This window comes from Tetrao urogallus, assembly GCF_951394365.1.
Source record: "Tetrao urogallus genome assembly, chromosome: 2".
NCBI classification, from domain to species: Eukaryota; Metazoa; Chordata; class Aves; order Galliformes; family Phasianidae; genus Tetrao; species Tetrao urogallus.
The window spans coordinates 105,233,262-105,251,206 of NC_136814.1; the positions used below are offsets into that span (position 1 = coordinate 105,233,262).

The 17,945-nt window shown below is 42.9% G+C and overlaps 1 protein-coding gene across 1 annotated transcript in view; it reads left to right on the plus strand.

The window, feature by feature from the left end:
• Window positions 1-963: 963 nt before the first annotated feature.
• Window positions 964-17,945, plus strand: part of MSRA (methionine sulfoxide reductase A) — a gene marked incomplete at both ends in the record, with an annotated part of 265,675 nt that continues 248,693 nt past the window's right edge. The window contains one exon of the mRNA XM_079550033.1: window positions 964-1,090. Coding sequence (XP_079406159.1) covers window positions 964-1,090 — 127 coding nt within the window. The remainder of the gene's footprint in view (window positions 1,091-17,945) is intronic.

A 17,945-nucleotide genomic window follows, 5' to 3' on the forward strand; every position in this document is an offset into this window, starting at 1 on the left:
TTTTATAAATGTCTATGCCCTTCTCAACCTTCTCATACCCAACTTGGGGCTCAGACAGAAAGCCAGAGAACCGATGTGTCGTGTACATACCCTGAGAGGGTCACGCAGGTAAAAATCCCTCTGAGCTGTACTGGTGGATGGCAAGCTGAATATGAAGCCCAGAAAGCCAATTGTATCCTGGGCTGCACTGGAAGTAGTGTGGCCACTAAGCCAAGGGGGACTCAGCCTGGTCTGGTGGTTGGACAACCCTGCACATAGCAGGAGGGTTGAAACTAGGTGACCACTGTGATTCTTTTCAACCCAGGCCATTCTATGATTCTATAAAGTGAGAGACAGTCTAGAAGTAGAGTCTGGTGTGAGAGACAGTCTAGAAGTAGAGTCTGGTGTGATAGGACAAGGGGAAATGGTTCCAAACTGAAAAAAGGGAAATTTAAACTGGATTTAAGGAAAAGAACTTTTTACTATAAAGGGTGGTGAGGCAGTGGCACAGGTTGCCAGTGGCACAGGTTGCACAGAGCGGTGCCCCATCCCTGCAGACAGCCAAGGTCAGGCTGGATGGGCTGCGAGCACTGATGGAGCTGTGGGTGTCCCTGTTCAGTGCAGGGAACGGGATAGATGGCCTTGAAGGGTCCCTTCCAACTCAAACTATCCTACGGTTCTACGACGAAAAGAAAACAATTGCGTATGAGGGTGCAAGAACACGGGCGCTGAGAGCTCCGAGAGACAAAACTCGGCAGGCTGAGCAGAGGGGAGGCCCGGTTTCGGGTGGAAGCGCGGCGAAGCACCGCAGATACACCCCCAGCGAAGGGCCGTCACGGCGCAGCGCAGGGCACGCAGGGCCGCTCGCCAGGGGGCGGGCCTCGCACCTCGCCGCCTCACGCCCTCCCGCCCTCCCGCCCGCCGGTCCCAACGGCCGCCGCGCGCCGCTCACCCTTCGCCTCCCTTCCCCGCCCTCAGAGGGCGATGCTAACGGCGCCACGGCGCCTCCTCCGGCTCTGCAGCTCCACCTTCAGGATGGGCGAATCGGCCTCCAGGCTGCCGCGGAAGGAAGAGGCGCTCCCCGGCAGGAGCCAGCGCGTCGCGGTAGCAGGTAGGGACCGGACTGGCCGCCCCCCTCCCCCTCCCCCGTCCCTGAGGAGAACGAACCCCGGGCCCCGCGGCGGCCCCGCTCTGCCCGCCTCCGCCGCCGCGCATGCGCACGAGGGTGGCGGCGCAGGCGGGGTGGGGCGCAGCGCGGTGGGCGGGAGGGGGAAGATGGCGGCAGCCTCCTCCGGTGTTTGAATCCTGAGGGCTCTGTAAAAGGCGTAATAATATCACCTAAGCGTAGCGTGAAGGATCTAACCCAAATGTATGGGAAGTTCTTAGAAAAAGCAGTTCCTTTAGTGACTATTTCTCCCTTTAGTTTGAGTAAACGTGAGCTTTTAAGTACATAAGGTAGAAACCTTGAATTAAGCAACTAATCCTACCTTCTGTCAGGCAGCCTAGCGTGGAAAGCATTGCAAAATGACCGCCATCGATGTTAATAGCAATTAGAGCAGAACCAAAACGCCTCAGCGTGTGTTTAGGATGAGAGACAGTGTCCTCATGTTGTTCAGGTTCAGGTTGGATGTCTGAGGAGACATTTCTCCTCAGAAGGAGTGCTGATGCCCTGGGATGTTCCGTCCTGGTGAGATCACAGTCCCTGGAGGTGCTGCAGAGCCATGGGGATGTGGCACTGAGGGATGATCCAGTATTTGAAGGGAGTGTATAAACAGGAGGGGGAACAGCTGTTCATGAGGGTGAATAGTGACAGGATGAGGGGGAATGGTTTTATTCTGAGACAGGGGATGTTTAGGTTAGAAATACCCAGTGTGAGCCTCTTAAGGCACCGTTAGTGGCTGCTTCCTTTTCCAGTACTGAGAGGGGTTTGTTTCGCTATCATTCTTACACCCTATTCAGCTACTGTAAGATTGACCCTTAATTCTTCCTCCACCTGCAGAAATGTGTGCTGTAGGCTGCTGGCCATTGTCATTGCAGACCACTGCACCTTGTAACTCAGCCCGCTGCACAGTTTGCTGTATTTGCAATGAGTGTATATTACTATTTTCTTTTTAACCTGACACTCAGTACAATCCCAGATCCTTTCCAGCAGGGCAGAGTTTGTCTTGCAGCAGTGCTTCTCCTTGTTGACCTTCATGAAGTTTCTGTTGACACAGGCCTGAAATCGTTCAAGGTCTCCTTGTACTGAAGATCTGCTGTTTGACATGCCCACTCTCATCTTCAATTTAGCATCATTCTCAGACTTGCTGAGCATGTTTTCTGTCACATCACTCATGTTCTTGTTTAAGATATTGAATGATATTGGCCCCAGCATGAGCCCCTGGAGTAACCTGCTGCAGACAAGACATCAAGCTATTGATCACTGCCTTTTGATTTTGGTGATCCTGCCAGTTTTTGATGCATTTAGTGTCAAGTGGACTGTTCTTTCAGCCTGTGCTTTCACAGCTTCCAAATGTTTGTGCTGTATAAGATGGTGTCAGAAACCCTGCTAAAGTCAACATGTCACCTGCTGCTTTACCCTAATCTGCATAGCCAGTCCTTTAATTGTAAAAGGCAACCTGTCTGGTCAAGCATGATTTGTCCTGGGTTGAGTTTTCACCAGATGAGATTTTTCTTTCTGGTCTAGAGGGATACTGGTCTAGCAGGAGGTGTGCTTGATGATCTTAAAGGTCCTTTCCAACCCAAACCATTCTATGATTCTGTGATTCTTCCATGGGCAGCCTCCTGCACCGTGTTAATTGTATTGCACCCAGCTGCACATCTTGGAAGTCACATTTAATCTAGCTACATTGCATTTCTTTTTCTTTGTAACATGCTGACCATAGGAATATGTGACTGTGTGTGGTTGCTTGTAATTCAAATGGCTCAGTCTGCAGAAGTCGGGGAAAGTTGGGTGAAATACCTTGCTGCGAGTTCAATACATTGCAGACTGTAGTAAGCTTCACTTACTCTTTCTGTAATTCAGTTAGATCTGTCTGATTTTCAACAACTTCCAGAATCTGGGAGTGATCTGTTAATTTCCTTGCAGGAGAGCTGCTGCATTCATATTAGAAAATTCTTTCATATGATCTCTACATAATCACGTAATGCAATATCATGTTCTGTAGTAAAATCACATGCTATTTGTTCCTTTTTACCTTTCCAGTAGAACTCTAGTTGTCAGAATTAATTTTAGTTGCAGTGTTGCTGAAATCTTGCTGTTTTTGTGAGTATGTGAATATATATTGCTTACAATATTTAATTGGCTGCTTATTTATGATAGTGGTAGGAGCACTATTCAAGGAGCCCCAGTGATGTAGAGGGAACCAGCTGTGTGAGGCATTATGTAATTTTATATATATATATATATATATATATATATATATATATACACACATACATACTTCTAGTTGTTTTTCCTCAGATAGCAGAATATTGTTAATTAGAAGTTTGTCCCACTGATTGCAATGAGCAGTGCCAGGAAATAGCTTAGCTCACAGCGTGTACATCTGTACTGAGCTAACTTTTCTGAAGCAGTAAAGGTAAAACTCATGAGTAGACAGTCTCACAATTATTTAGAGCTATTAAAACCCTTGTATTTGTGTGTATATATATATGTATTTCTAGATTAATAGAGTAATCATTGCAAACTTGGAGGAGGTCATTGCGAATTTCTGTCTGACCTTCTGTATAAAAAAAGAGCACAACATTTCCATGAATTAATTCTTGCTTGAATCAGCTTGTTCTCTTTAGAGAAAACACTGATTAAAAATGCCCTTTGACAGAGAGCCCTCTGCAAAATTTCACAATTTTTTCCAATGTTTCATAACTTCCTCCATTAAAATACAGCCTATTTTGAATCTCCTAACTGTGTTTGAACTTCCAGCCATTGCTGCTTGTTACAGGCTTTTCTTTTCATCAAGGTGAAAAGTGTGACAGTATGTGTTTTCAGCTTTCCCTGAAATATATTTAGATGGTAATTGCACATTAACCTCTTTTTAAAGAAGCAAAGACTTAATCAGACATAAAGCAAATGAAGTGAACTGTCAACAGAAAGCATGTTTTTCAGTCCTTCATTTGTTCTTGTTTCTTTTTCTTAAACTGTCATCACTTAGTTATCATCTTCCTTGACGTGTCGCTATCAGTAGTGACATAGGAATTTATTAGTGATAGTTTTAGTGTCACCTGCAGTCCTGTTCCTACTCAGTATTTTCCTGTTTGTATATCATGGAATCACAGAATGGCCACGGTTGGAAGGGATCTCAAGGATTGTGGATCTCCAACCCCCCACCACATGCAGGGCCACCAACCTCCCCATTTCATAGCAGCCCAGGCTGCCCAGGGCCCCATCCAACCTGGCCTTGAACACCTCCAGGGATGGACGGGGCATCCACAGCCTCTCTGGGCAGCTGTTCCAGCACCTCACCACTCTCATAGGAAAGAACTTCCCCCTGACATCCAACCTAAATCTTCCCTCCTTCAACTTAAACCCATTTCTCCTTGTCCTGTCATTATCTTCCCTTTCAAAGAGTCGATTCCCCTCCTGTTTGTAGGCTGCCTTTTAGGTACTGGAAGGCTGCAATGAGTTCTCCCTGCAGTCTTTTTTTCTCCAGGCTGAACAACCCCAGCTCCCTCATCCTGTCTTCATAGGGTTGGATTCTACTCTCATCCTCTTTGTTTTGTATTAGCTCTGTATTCAGACTGATCAGTAAGATTGCAGTTTTATTTGCTTTGCTGTTGTTAGATGTGTGATCTCTGAGAGAAAGGGGTGGTTGTGCCTAGGCTGAGTTGGGTTAGAACATGGTGTTCAGGAGGGTCTCAGTGTCTGTACAGAACTGATGGGAGGGAGTAGAGAAGGAACAGCAAGATATTCGCTAGTTCCCCGTGGAGGGACAAGAGACAACAGGCACAAGCTGAAATGCACAGAGTTCCATATAAACAAAGGAGGAAAACTTTGATGTTTGAATTTTCCCCAGGCTGAACAGAGATAGGTCATTTTTTCCTAAACTTCCTGGAGGATGTACTGAGGTTTGACAACAGGGATCCCTTTCTCTTCCTTCAGAGACACGTCTCTTTGCATTAATTTATGCACAACGTGGTCACGCATTTGATGGGAACTGCTTTGCTCTTCCCATCTGTCCCCTGGCTCTGGAAGTAGCACATATTTTTCATAGGATTCAGACAGATTGGATTCCACCTCAGTGGAACCTATGGGCATGAAGAATAACGTATTTTTCATTTTTACAGGGAGTTTATTTCACAAGAGTTATTTAAACGAGATGATACGTCCCATTAGGACCTCTTTAGTTGATTTCTAATGCTGCATTTGGTGCTTTATGGCAGCGTACATCTATCATAGAATCAGAGAATCACAGAATCATAGAGTCATAGAATGGCCTGGGTTGCAAAGGCCCACAGTGCTCATCCAGTTCCAACCCCCTGCTATGTGCAGGGTCACCAACCAGCAGCCCAGGCTGCCCAGAGCCACATCCAGCCTGGCCTTGAATGCCTGCAGGGATGGGGCATCCACAGCCTCCTTGGGCAACCTGTGCCAGTGCCTCACCATCTCTGCTGAAACCAGGACACTGTTCCTTGCTATTGATCAATGAATACATCATGGCAGTCTCCTTGTTTTTGTGCCCTGTTTGTGCTGCCCAGCGTTAGGGAAAAATCTGCCACCTTATGTTTATTCTGTGCCTAAATACGTATGCGGTGTTACCTTGAGAAGTTTTAAATAGATTTCCCCTGATGTTCCGACAGCTTACTGAGTTGTGTCTGACACACAAGGTTCTGCAATGGAATTGTGAACTAAAATGTAAGCGTAGTGTTTTCCAGGCTGCTTTTCAATAAAGATAAGGAAGAAAGCAAAAAACATTAGATATTATTTCCATGAAGTGAAAAAGTTCATTAAGCATGGGCAAATCTGAAACCATGTGGGCATGAATTTAATATCGCTGTACAGAAGGTCTAAAATAGAGATTGTTGAGTGGGACTGTGCCTCAGAACAGAGTTTACAAGGGAAATGCAGTTTCTCTGGAGGTTTGGGAGTAGCTTTGTTAAGTTTTGAGCACTTTACCTGATAGAGTAAAGCACTCCATCAGATAGATAGATAAAGAATCAATGGGTTAGCCATTTTATTTAAGTTTGTATGGAATGTGGGTTGAAAAAATGAGGTATGACTTCAATTAAGTGCAGTACAGGAGCACGTTGAATAGTAATATCATATCAGTGCTCTAGCATTCCTCAAATTTCAATTTACCTTTCTAATTCAGAAGGGTTAATTACTTATTCCTTCATTGTAAGAAACGGTCTTTGCCTCAAATACGCTCAAGTCATCCATTTCCATAAATTATTAAATTTCATTACGATTTCACGGGGTATGCGGAGATTTAAATCAGAAAAGACGTAAAACAGAGTATGTTTCTTTAGGAAAGTACCTCATTTCCAGTGTCTGTTTGCCATCTCAGTGTCTGCTTACTATTTCAAGGCCAGGTTGGATGGGTTGTGAGCAATCTGGTCTGGAGGGAGGTGTCCCTGCCTATAGCAGGTGTTGGAACTGGGTGATCTTAAAGGTGCCTTCCAACCCAAACCACTGTGACTTTGAAAGACAGAAATTTGGATTTCCACATCTTTACAGGTTGGTGTGAGATGAATTTGCTTGGAAATCCTGTCTATAATAACATGCTATGGCTTTTACTCTTGCTCTCTCTTTGTTTGTTTGTTTGCTTTTTTCTTTTTGTTGAGCATTTATATCTAAACACTAAACAGCTTGTTTGCAGGCCAAGTGTACAACTATAAATATTGTACTGTCATTTGAAAAGCAGGAATTACTTTTTAGCCACCGATTACATTTGCATTTTGGAAGGTGTTGCAAGGAGAAGCAAAGGTTAAGGCAGTCTGAAGGGATTTTTTTGTTGTTTGCAATGTGCCTTTTGCTCTTGACAGCTGGAAAACAACAACAAAAAGAAGTTAGTATGCACGCACGGAGCTTGATAGCTTAAAAGCATACTAGAATGTGTTTGTAGAGCTGCACATCCGGCTGTCGAACGCTGCTCCCAAGGTAAAATGGTTCCGATGAAAAACCCAGTGCTCCCTTATCACCTCTAACTACACAGCGGCATAAAGGGCCACGTCACTCATCACTAAGCCCTCTCAAAAAGAAAAAAAAAAAAAAAGAAATAATCATGAAAAAATGCCTGGCTGAGTCCCTGGAGCACCTCGCTGACTACTTAGCATGCCTCTCACAGCGGGATGCGCGGCGGCACGATGCACCAGGCTGCACCCCCAGGACTGTGATAGGGCTGGCACGTGGGAAGGATCCCCGGGGTTTCTCTGGCAACAGCACAGGTTGCTGGGAAACGGAATTACCTAAATGGCAGAAACTTCACCCAACTGGCAGCCTCTTGAATGGAAATAGGGCTTGAAGGAGACTCCTCTTGCTGATACCATAATTTCCCTCTCCGGTATGGAAAATGAATCCAGGGGTACTTTATCCAAAGGATTAGGCATGGATGCTGCTCTGAAAATTCATTCAAAGTTGCATAATAAAGAGGATAATTATTTGCAGGAAGAGGTACGCTGGGTTCAGTAGCTTCTTGTTACTGCGGTTTTGAAAAGGGACATGATGTATAAACTTGCCAAATCTGCATTGCTAAATAAAGCGGTGGGAAGCTCAAGGCTTGTATTTACATGGGTTATTTTTTTTCACTAGAGAATATTTCATATTATTTTGTGTGAAATCTGGGATACATTGAACTCCTTTAGCTAATTGTGGTCGTTCTATCTGCAGTATGGTTTCTGCATGAATGCCATTGACCTGACATTATGTTGTAATTTCAACCCAGAAAAAAGGGGGGTTGTGAGAATTGTCTCGCTTTTCTGACATGCTTTTGTGCCACTATTTCAAACCTTGTGAGCTGAGACGCTAAGCAGATATGGGAATGTTAGCACAAGTAGGTTTTAAATGATGGGTTGTTGCTGCTGTTCACCTACAAGTAGACATTGCTAAAATAGTGGCTAGTAATTTGGGTTGTGACCTGGATTGCACAGGATGTGCACAGATGTGATATGCATTGCTCAGTGCATATCACAGGAAGGTACATGGGATTAGGCTGCCCACTGGGGCTTCACTTACCACATCAGAGAGGAGTGAAAGGTGGAAATGCCTTTGTTTGGGCTTTACTTTGTATTGAGTACAGAGCTGGGGTGGAGCACTGGGAGGGACTGTTGGGTTCATTGACTCTGGTGCAGTCTATGTGCTTAATTCATCACATGATGAATGTCAGAAGGCATTTAGACTTGAAATGCCTCTTTCATCCATGGGATGCAAGGGGAGCATCCAGTGATGGAGGTGTGTGTGTTAGTTACATCAGTGCTGGTGTGAGCCCTGCCTCTGCAGGCCTGGACAACCGAGTGGTGTGTGGCATTCTGTGGGCCCACTGACTTGTATTTCAGTTATGTAATTCTGTTACTTTTTAAATAAAATAATCAGAGAATGACTTGGGGTGGAAGGGACCTTAAAGTCCAACCAGTTCCAGCCCCCGTGCCATAGACAGGGATACCACTCACTACATCAGGTTGCCAGGGCTCCATCCGGCCTTGTTTTGGGCACCTGCAGGGACAGCACACAAATCACAGGCACTTCTGTCCCAGCCTTCCATTTGAAAGACTTTTCCAGCAATTGACTGTGTTGACTGTCTAAAATGTTTTAAGTTTGAAACAATTCTTAATTGTTTTTTTTTTTATCTCTTTAGTTGTTGTGCGTTCTAGCCATTGAGCATCTCTCTTTCTGTTACTTCTTTGGTTTTCTGTTACTTCTTTGAGGAAAGAAAAGAGACGCTGGCCACAATGCCTCCTCATCCTGTATTCTGTCAAAGAGTAAAGCTATTTTAATATCTGCCCACAAAATAGGTTGCTTTTAGAAGATATAATCGTACTTTTGAACACAGTTGAGCTGCGTTATATATGGCATTCTTAAAGGGTAACTCATGTGGACACTCATTCAAACCAGACCTGCTCATGATTTATGTTATGGTTACATGAACAGATTAGCTCAGTGTAAGCCTGGTGTGGATTTATAGCATAAAAACTACTCCAGGTAACTGTCTACGAATGCCTTTGCTGTGCACTGAATGCTAAGTCATCTGTCTGGTTTCATTAAAAGGTAGGTTGTGTTACATTTTCTCCAGGGTAAGAAAGTGCAGTTACCACAAAGAAATGTGGTAATGAGAATTTTGTTTGTGTGCATCATTTTTCTTTTCTTTCTTTCTTTTTTTTTTTCAGAGAGCACCAGAAACAAACTTAATTGAGGGCATAATGTCATTTAATGACCTACCTGTAGTTGGTACTCAATATAAAGCCTTAGTTTTTTTCTTGCCCTGTGTCAGAACTGTCTTGTCTTTCTACTCACTGCATAATGTGCCAGTTCAAAGAGTCAAGATTTTATTCCTACTTTTCTTTGGTTTTCTCGGCTAAGGTTCATATGCAACATTTCCAGTAACAAAAGAATTTCCATAGTCAGAAAACTCAGCAACAGTTCAGTTACTCACATACATAACAGCAGAAGTGCAGCTTTAGTTCCCCCAGAATATCATTATATGGTGATACAGTCACTGAATGTTTGGCTTATAATTGTGTGATAGGTTCTGTTTCGTTTTGCACGCTAATACTCTGTTTATTATGTGTAGACTTTCACTGGTGTGGATATATTTGTATATTGCTCTCATTTTGATATTTGCACATTTTTATGATACACACGAAACCTGCATTTAAATTTGTGGTTCAATTAGAATAATACACATAAATAAGTCTTTAGTTCAAATAAGATAAAAGCCCATGCAATATATAATTATGCTTATTGCAGTTTCTTATTTATTGCTCACAGCTCCTTCTTGCTGCAGATAGGCAGAATTGTACTTAGTGGAATTTCATCCACTTGGGTGAGCAGATTATTGAGTCTTAGTTTCAAAGATAGAATCTTGCTTACTATTGAGGCTTGTGGCCAACTGGATTATATTAAACTGGAGATTTGGTGCTTCAGACACTGGCTGTTAACCCCTGCTGGAAACCCAGTGAGAAAGCAGAAGTATCCTGCAAAGGATGGTCATTCTGATTAGACATTGGAAATGATCATGGCAAACTGAAGATTAGCAGCAAAAGCATGCCACAACCTGCAGTTGTAATCAGAAAACATTTCCATTCAAGGATGACAGTTATTTCCTGCACACTGCAGTCAGCTCTGGTCTTTGGGTAGGAGAAATGCTTCTGTATTGCAGCTTGCTCTCCAAGGAAGCATGGGTTGTTGTTTTGGTAATGCTGCTGGCCTGTCTACTTTTACTGAACATCATGGCAAAATCTGGATTATGTTGCTAATACTTCAAAGCCCTTTCTGTTTGACGTTCCTCCTTCATCTTTTCCTCCTTCCAGGCTCAGAAATATATTTTATGGTTTCTCAAACATTCAACTCCTAAAAAATCCAGCCCAGAACCCGTGTACACATTTGTAGCTACTTCAGGTTATTTAGTCCACTCCCAAAGGAGGAGCAGGCCCCCAAAAACGTTGGTCAGTATTTTGGCATGCACCACTGTGCGGCCTCACATCGAGCACTGGGTGCAGAAGGACATAAAACTATAGGAGAAACTCCAAATGAGGGCTGTGGAGATAGGGGAGGATGTAGAGTCAAGATATATGAGGAATGCTGAGGTTTGGTTACAGAAGCTTAGAGAAGAGACTGAGAAGGAGCCTTGTGACTGTGCTTTCTCCTCTTCCTTCCTTAGCCTTAGACATTATACCCAAGACCTGATAACAATCAAGGTCTGACTAAGACTTACAACCACCTCTAATCTGTTCGAAACTGGGGGTTGAAAGAGTTGATAGCAGACACCTGGGTCAGCAGCTGAAAAGCAATTGATGCACAGCACAGCTGTGACTGAGTCAGCCCTCATCCCTTAAGTTGTGAGTGGCCTGAAAGCTCCTGGGGTGCTTTGGCATAGCAGTTGGCTGTGTGATAGGATTTCTCTTTGAGTAGAGATATCTCTTGGAGTTAGAGAGTTACCTCTACTGTAGAGGTCTCTCACGTCTTGATGTCAAGATCTTCCTGCCAGTATGCGTCCTTGGTAAGTGACTAATAGGTTGTTCAAACTTTATTTGTGGGCGTACAGTTAACCTCTGAGATAGAGATGTTGATCTGATCTGGATCTGAGAATGACTTCATCTGCATGTTCGTGTCCACTTTGAAATGGAGCGTTCTGCTCCTGAAGAGTGCCTTTTGATATTGTCAGCAACTGCATGTGGTGTCTGAAAGTGTTGTGCAGCGTATGGATTTGGGGTCATACTTTATGCCTTGTTTCTCACTATGGAGTGGGTTAGCAAATGTGTTTTCTTATCAGATTGCCTACGTTCCCTGCTATGTGATTTAATTTGGTCCCCTGTGCTGTTCTTTGTCATTAAATTGCTTTTCAAAGTACTTGAAGGATGTTCTCTCTCAGCAGGTAGGATTCCATCCCACTCAGATAAGTCAGATTCAAACTCTGAGTAGAAAGCATATGCATTGCAGGCTATTTCTATACCAAGAAATTAAGCAGTATCTGGACTGTAGGTACCTATACCTTCCTTTTTTGTAGTGTTTCAGTATGGCTGGGCTATTGGGAGAGATTTGGAAGACATCACCTGTAGTCATAAAATGCCCAACAGCAGGATACAGGTGTCCCCATTCCTTGTGAAATGCAGACTTTTGTGCAGTCTTTTTGCAATGAAACAATGAAGTTTCTGCTTTAGTCATCACTAAGGAATCATCTTTGTGTGGAGCATTTTACATACCAATTAAAACCTACTCAGTTCTTAATTTAATTTACAATAATTATAAGCAAGCTTTTTGAATGGGAAGGGGAGGGGGGGAGATATCAGATACATATTTCACACGTGTGGATGTACGTGTACAGGCGTTCCTACGTACTGCTGTTGTACAGTGCAAATTTAGAAGTGGAAAACGAGTAAAAATGACTCTCTCAGGGCTGATTATTGGATGCAGGTCATGATGCTAATCTCTGTAGAGCTGTTCAAAACATGTAGGTTGTGGAAAACGTAATTGTTGAGAAGAATGTTGAGTACAAAGCCCTTTGTACTTGAGTTTTACAACAAAGCTCTTCCTCAGTGCGTTACAAAGAATATGATCTTATTCTTTAAGTGTAGGCTGATTATAAGAGGGTAACTTGACCATATTTTAGGCAAATTTCCTTATTAATTTGATTTTGTTTCAGAGCATCCTTTTCCATAATCACCGTAGCTCCTGAGACTTTCTATCCACTTCATTGCAAATCTATTTTCAGTATATCCAAGTTACCTATAAGTGGATGCCATTATGAATAACTGCTTCTACCTGCAGTGCTATGCATATATTTTTCATGTTGTGTGCTATAATCGCTTTTCTAAATGACAGTCAGAAATGCCTGTGAAGCTGAGTTCCTAACATTTTGATTTTTGTAAGTATCTGTTTTTTCTCCTGAGGAAACACATTTCTGATAGGAATTCTAAGCAGTAAAGGGTACGAGCGATGTTTGAAGTTCCCTGTAGAACTTTATAGATGCAGTGCGCACATCTAAAAGGTTCTGAGTGGCACTGGGCAAAGGAAATGGGAAAGCAAAATTCTGTTTGATTTTTCCATGAAGAAAGCTGGCTACAAGGCTGGAGAGGAGCATGTCTAATGAAGGCTGACCTGTGTGTTTTTGTGTCTGTACTTGCTGATTGGGATGTCATGCCAACAGGTGAGTTTGTTGAAGTGTATTCCCACGCTGAAATATGTAGGATGTTGTTGATCACTTCCTATAGTTGTTTTCATTTGATTTTTCAACCATGCATCTGTTGCTGCTCCCCTTTTTTTATATTGCTTGCTGTTATAGCTATATTCACTTGTGGATTCTTAGAGCTCCACCAGTGTTGGGCTAATTAACAGTGTATGAAAACCAAGAGCAAAGAGAGTCATTAGACGGTTCATTGTTATCTCCCCGTAAGAATGGCCCAGGTAGAAACAGACTCTTTCCTGTCATGGAATTCACTTTCACCATTTGATAATGAATCAAGAAAGTATCTGGCTCCAAGATCAAACACCTAAAGAACTTGTGGCTTGTTCTCAAAGCAATTGGTTTTACTTATCAGTCACAGACATTCCTATTAATGATAACAGGGGCATGATAGCAGAAGTTCCAACAGAGGTAGCCCTGACGTGACCAATTTAAGAATGTTTTTATTCTTAAGAGCAAAGTGCTTTGGGTAATGTCACACATGCTGCTTATGAGCAGTGTTTTCATACCAGGTGTTCAGAACAATGTGTTACTTGTCTTTCACTGATCGATAGCACAGAGATATCCTGCCAAGGAGGGCCAAAAGGGAAATATAAACATACCCAACACTGAAGTGTTAAATAGCACTTCAGAGTTTTCAATGGATAGATGTATCTTAATGTGTACGCATACTTGTTAGCATTTGTAGTCTATATTACCTGTGTTTAGGCATGCATTTACTGTGTTTCATGTGAAAATGTAGGCCAATGTGTTTGGCTTTTGTAACTAATTCCTTCACATTAATTCTTCTCATAAAACTTGGTAGTTAGTCTGGTATGCTTGTGTTTCTTTTCTTCACTTGTAATGAATTCATTCACTTGCATGTGTAGCAGGTTAAGAAATGAGTTTCTTCTTCCATGCCTGCATGTATATACTAGTATAGGTAGCTGGGTGTCTTGTTTTTGTGAGACATGGGTGCACTTGAATGGAAGAGTGCTTGGGTGAAGGTATTTTGAGAAAATGCAGACCAAGGAAACATCAGGAGGCTTCTGGAAGTAGAACTTTAAATGAACTAATTGCTATGAGAGAAGGTGAGAACAGAGTAAATAATTTGAATTGAATGATGGCCAAGACCCAGATAAATATATATTTTTTTCCCCCAGTTCATGGTATGAAATATTCATTGGATAGGTAAGATACTGTGAAAGAATAAAGGCATGGACCTACCACCTACATCGCCATGCTCAAAGAAAAATCCAAGCTGTGTGCTGTTCTGCTGTCATCAGCCTGACAACATGATGATGGCCAGGTTTGTTCTAGAGATGGAGCATTGGATATTTCTAAAGAAAGATTAAGAAAGTTAGATGGAGCCCTGGCAGCTTGATCAAGTGCTTGGTAAGGACTGCAGGCCAATAAATCACAGCAGTGGAATTGGAACTGAATAATCTTAGAGGTCCCTTCCAATCCAGGCGATTCAGTGATACTATGAATTTGGCTTTCTCTGTATTTTGTGCTTTGTAAGAGAATGGCATCAAAGAAATGTGAGGATGACTGGGAGTAAGAGAATGACTTCTTTAAATTCGAGTTACAGAGAAATTGAAAATGTTTCCCAAATACAAGTTGTGGGGAATGTTTGTAGCTTCTTATCTATTAGATTAGCTGGAACACTAGATTGATTTGGGTTGGAAGCTTATTTGTGGAAAGGGAGAAGGATTATGTCAAAAGATTTTGACAGCTGAGAGGAGGAAGATGCAGCACGCTCAGTAACACCTTTCAAGTTGCAAGCAGTGCTGGTGGCGTGGAGCAGAAATGTAATTGCAGAGTATTTAAGAGATAAGAGAGAATTAGGAGAGTTACAGTAAACTACACATTTGAAAACATGCTGTAAGACAGAAAGAGGGTAGTCATTGCTGTAAATGAGATCCATTGTGTTTGAAGCAGTGTGTACTGAGAGATAAAATGAGGCTCTTCATCATATTAGTAAGGCTGTCCTTTTCTGTAAAGCACTTGGCTGCTGGGGAATACATTTGTGCTCCAGTCCCCTGATCATCTTTGTGGCTCCTCTGGACCATCTCCAACAGCTCCCTGTCTTTCTTGTGCTGGGGGCTCCAGACCTGAACACAGCACAGCAGATGGGGCCTCATGAGGGCAGAGTAGAGGGGGACAAACCCTATCCCTGCTGGCCACCCCTCTGCTGATGGAGCCCAGGACACCATTTGCTTTCTGAACTGCAAGAGCACACTGTTGGCTCATGTTCAGGTTTTTCATACAATCTCTTGTACGTTGTTCTGCTTAGAAAGGTAGTGTGGTTTATCTTTTTTTTTTTTTCCTTTTTTTTTTTCCCCCAGGCTTTAAGTAGATATTTGTTTTGATTTAACTTGTTTGGAGGCAGAACGCTTTTCTCCCTTCTGAGCTAAGTAAGCTTTTGCCCCGAGTCAGACCATGGGGATCGCTGGGTCATGAATGACACAGAGCTTCAGAACAGCAAGGACTCCATCCTGAACCCTTAACAAACAGAACACTAGTATCCATAAACTTCCAAAACATGCATAGTTAGGAAAATAGCGTATTTTCTGCGTAATTTGTTGTGCTCATTAATGTAAATGTGTTTATTTAAAATTTGGCATTTTGCTTTGGCAAATAGCTTATAGATAAAGAAAGTTTATGCCCGTAATTCTCTACATATACATTTTAGCCATTTCAAATATACTGAATGCAGTTCCGAAGCTTTGGAATGAAAATTGTTAGTTAGCTGTTATGGCTGAACGGTTCCTCTTTTGAATGCTACCAGAACTTGTGCTTTTTGAATTAAATGGTGACATCATTGGCATCTGCAGATGCCAAAGCTCTTTCCTATGAGAGTGGTGAGGTGCTGGAACAGCTGCCCAGAGAGGCTGTGGATGCCCCGTCCATCCCTGGAGGTGTTCAAGGCCAGGTTGGATGGGGCCCTGGGCAGCCTGGGCTGCTATGAAATGTGGAGGTTGGTGGCCCTGCGTGTGGCAGCGGGTTGGAGCTTCATGATCTTTGAGGTCCCTTCCAACCCAAGCCATTCTGTGATTCTGTGGGCAATTTGCTAAGCGCTTGCTATGTTTTCTGGGTATGGTGAGCTTTAGTATCAGTTTTCAGCTGATTGTTAATAAATTGGAATTTACAAGAACAGTTGGTTTTCAGACTGGAGTTTAGAAAGTTAAACACGTGCATGACTTTGGAATGTGATCTTAATTCAAATCTATACATCTCCTACTCCTGGCACCTTCCCATGATTCTCCGGAGGAGAGAAAGAAAACATACTATTTTAAGGAGTATTTGGTGCTTAATAGAATTACCGTACAGCCGCCTTCCCAAGAATTTTGATTTACTGCAGGTTGTTCCTGCGTTGCATGCGGACATTTTTAGAGAACAGATTTCTTATCGCTGTGAGCACTGAATGGCTTCCAGAGCTCCACGATCAGGGAGCAAAAACCTTACATCCCTCATAAAAGGTAGGAAACCACGCGATCTATAAGCCGATTTGGCAGAGGCAACGGCTGTTGGTGCCAAGATTTGGTTCCTGACCCGCAGCTTCCTGTTTTTAAATCTATTAATTGATTTGCAAAGAGCATCTTTTGGAAACAAGGACTCCGACAGCCTGGCACAGGCTGGAGCTCCGCCAAGACTGCTTGGGAAGCTTGCCATGCGGGGAGCGAGCGAGCGCGGGAGCGAGCGAGCCGAGGGAAGAAAAAAAAGGCAAGACTTGGCACAGCGCAGTCAAATCAGCTTCTTTTGTCTGCTTCCTCGGCTTGAGCTTCAGGAAAGAAAACCGTCCTGGGGTACAGAGAAACTCACAACTTTTTTTTTTTTTTTTTTTTTTCGGTTTTCAAACTTAGCTGGTTTTTTAAGTCTCTTGGGTTGTCCGAAAGTGGTGGCACATAAAATGATGCTCGGTTGGCAGTGGTGAGAGAAATAAGACTTCTTTAATGAAGCCTCTACAATGTCTGATTACATGTGTGAAATACGATATTTGATTATTTTTCTTTTTTGGTGTGTGTGTGCGTGTCTGAGTAAACTGTAAGGGAGCCAAGTAACTTGGAAGAATACAGAGGCAATGCCGAAATCTAGAGGGAGAATTTGTTTGCTTTTTTTTTTTTTTCCTTTTTGCGGTAACAAAAAAAGTTTTTGTCGACACAAATGTGCTTTAAAACCAAATCTGACCTCTGCCGGAACGTGTTCAGAATGGGAATTTCAACGTTTCTCTCATACGTGCTGCAGATGCAACTTTTAACGGAACGTCCTTAAAGCTTCCATCTGACTCGGCGCTGGAGTAAGAGTAGAGAGAAAGTTGGGACGTCTTCATGCGAAAGTGAGTATGTGCTTAAAGCAGTGCTGTTTGTTTTGCTGCTCCGTGCTGCCCCAGCTCCACCTCACAGCTATCAGTGCCAGCTCTGAAGACCAGCAGGGCAAGAAGACACCCAGACTGTGCCTGAAGGGCTGTAAAAGAAATGAGAGCCTGGCTGTTTTGTTACTGCTCTCAGATATCTCTTCCAATGCGTCTTAGGAGACAGCGTGTGAAACTGCCGAATTTTCTTCTGCTGGAAGAAATCAGAGGTGGGGAAATATTGACTTTTGCCAAGGGAGGGATGTTCGGAGATGACGGAGCTGGGTTTGAACTGATGACGCTGGATATAGGAACTCCAGTTTGTAGTAACAGTACTTGTTTGCTGTAAATTGTGGAAAAATCTGCTTGCTTTTTTTTTTTTTTTTTTTTTTTTTCTCCCATACGTGGATTAAAAAGATCTGTGACGACTGAAGCGTGGATGTCTTTTGATTTCAATAAAATTAAGGACCTGAAAATCCATTGTTGGTTTTCTCCAAGGGTGCCTGGATTGTCAGTGAGACAGGTACCTTATTTCTGATTTCCTAGGAACAAATGCTGGTATCCTGCCTATTAGGCCTGGATGTGGTTGGATTATACTCCTCCTGCTCTGACAGTCAGCGCTGTTATTTCAGAGTAACTGTAAGGCATAGCTTGTTATGGATCGCCTTCACTTATAGTAAGTAACACGCTATCCTTAAAGAATTAGATTGTTCAGCCTGTGAGATGTACTTCTGCAGCATGTCAGAAATCACACATTTCCTTGATTCTTCTGTGCTCAGGGGAAGTAAGAAACAACG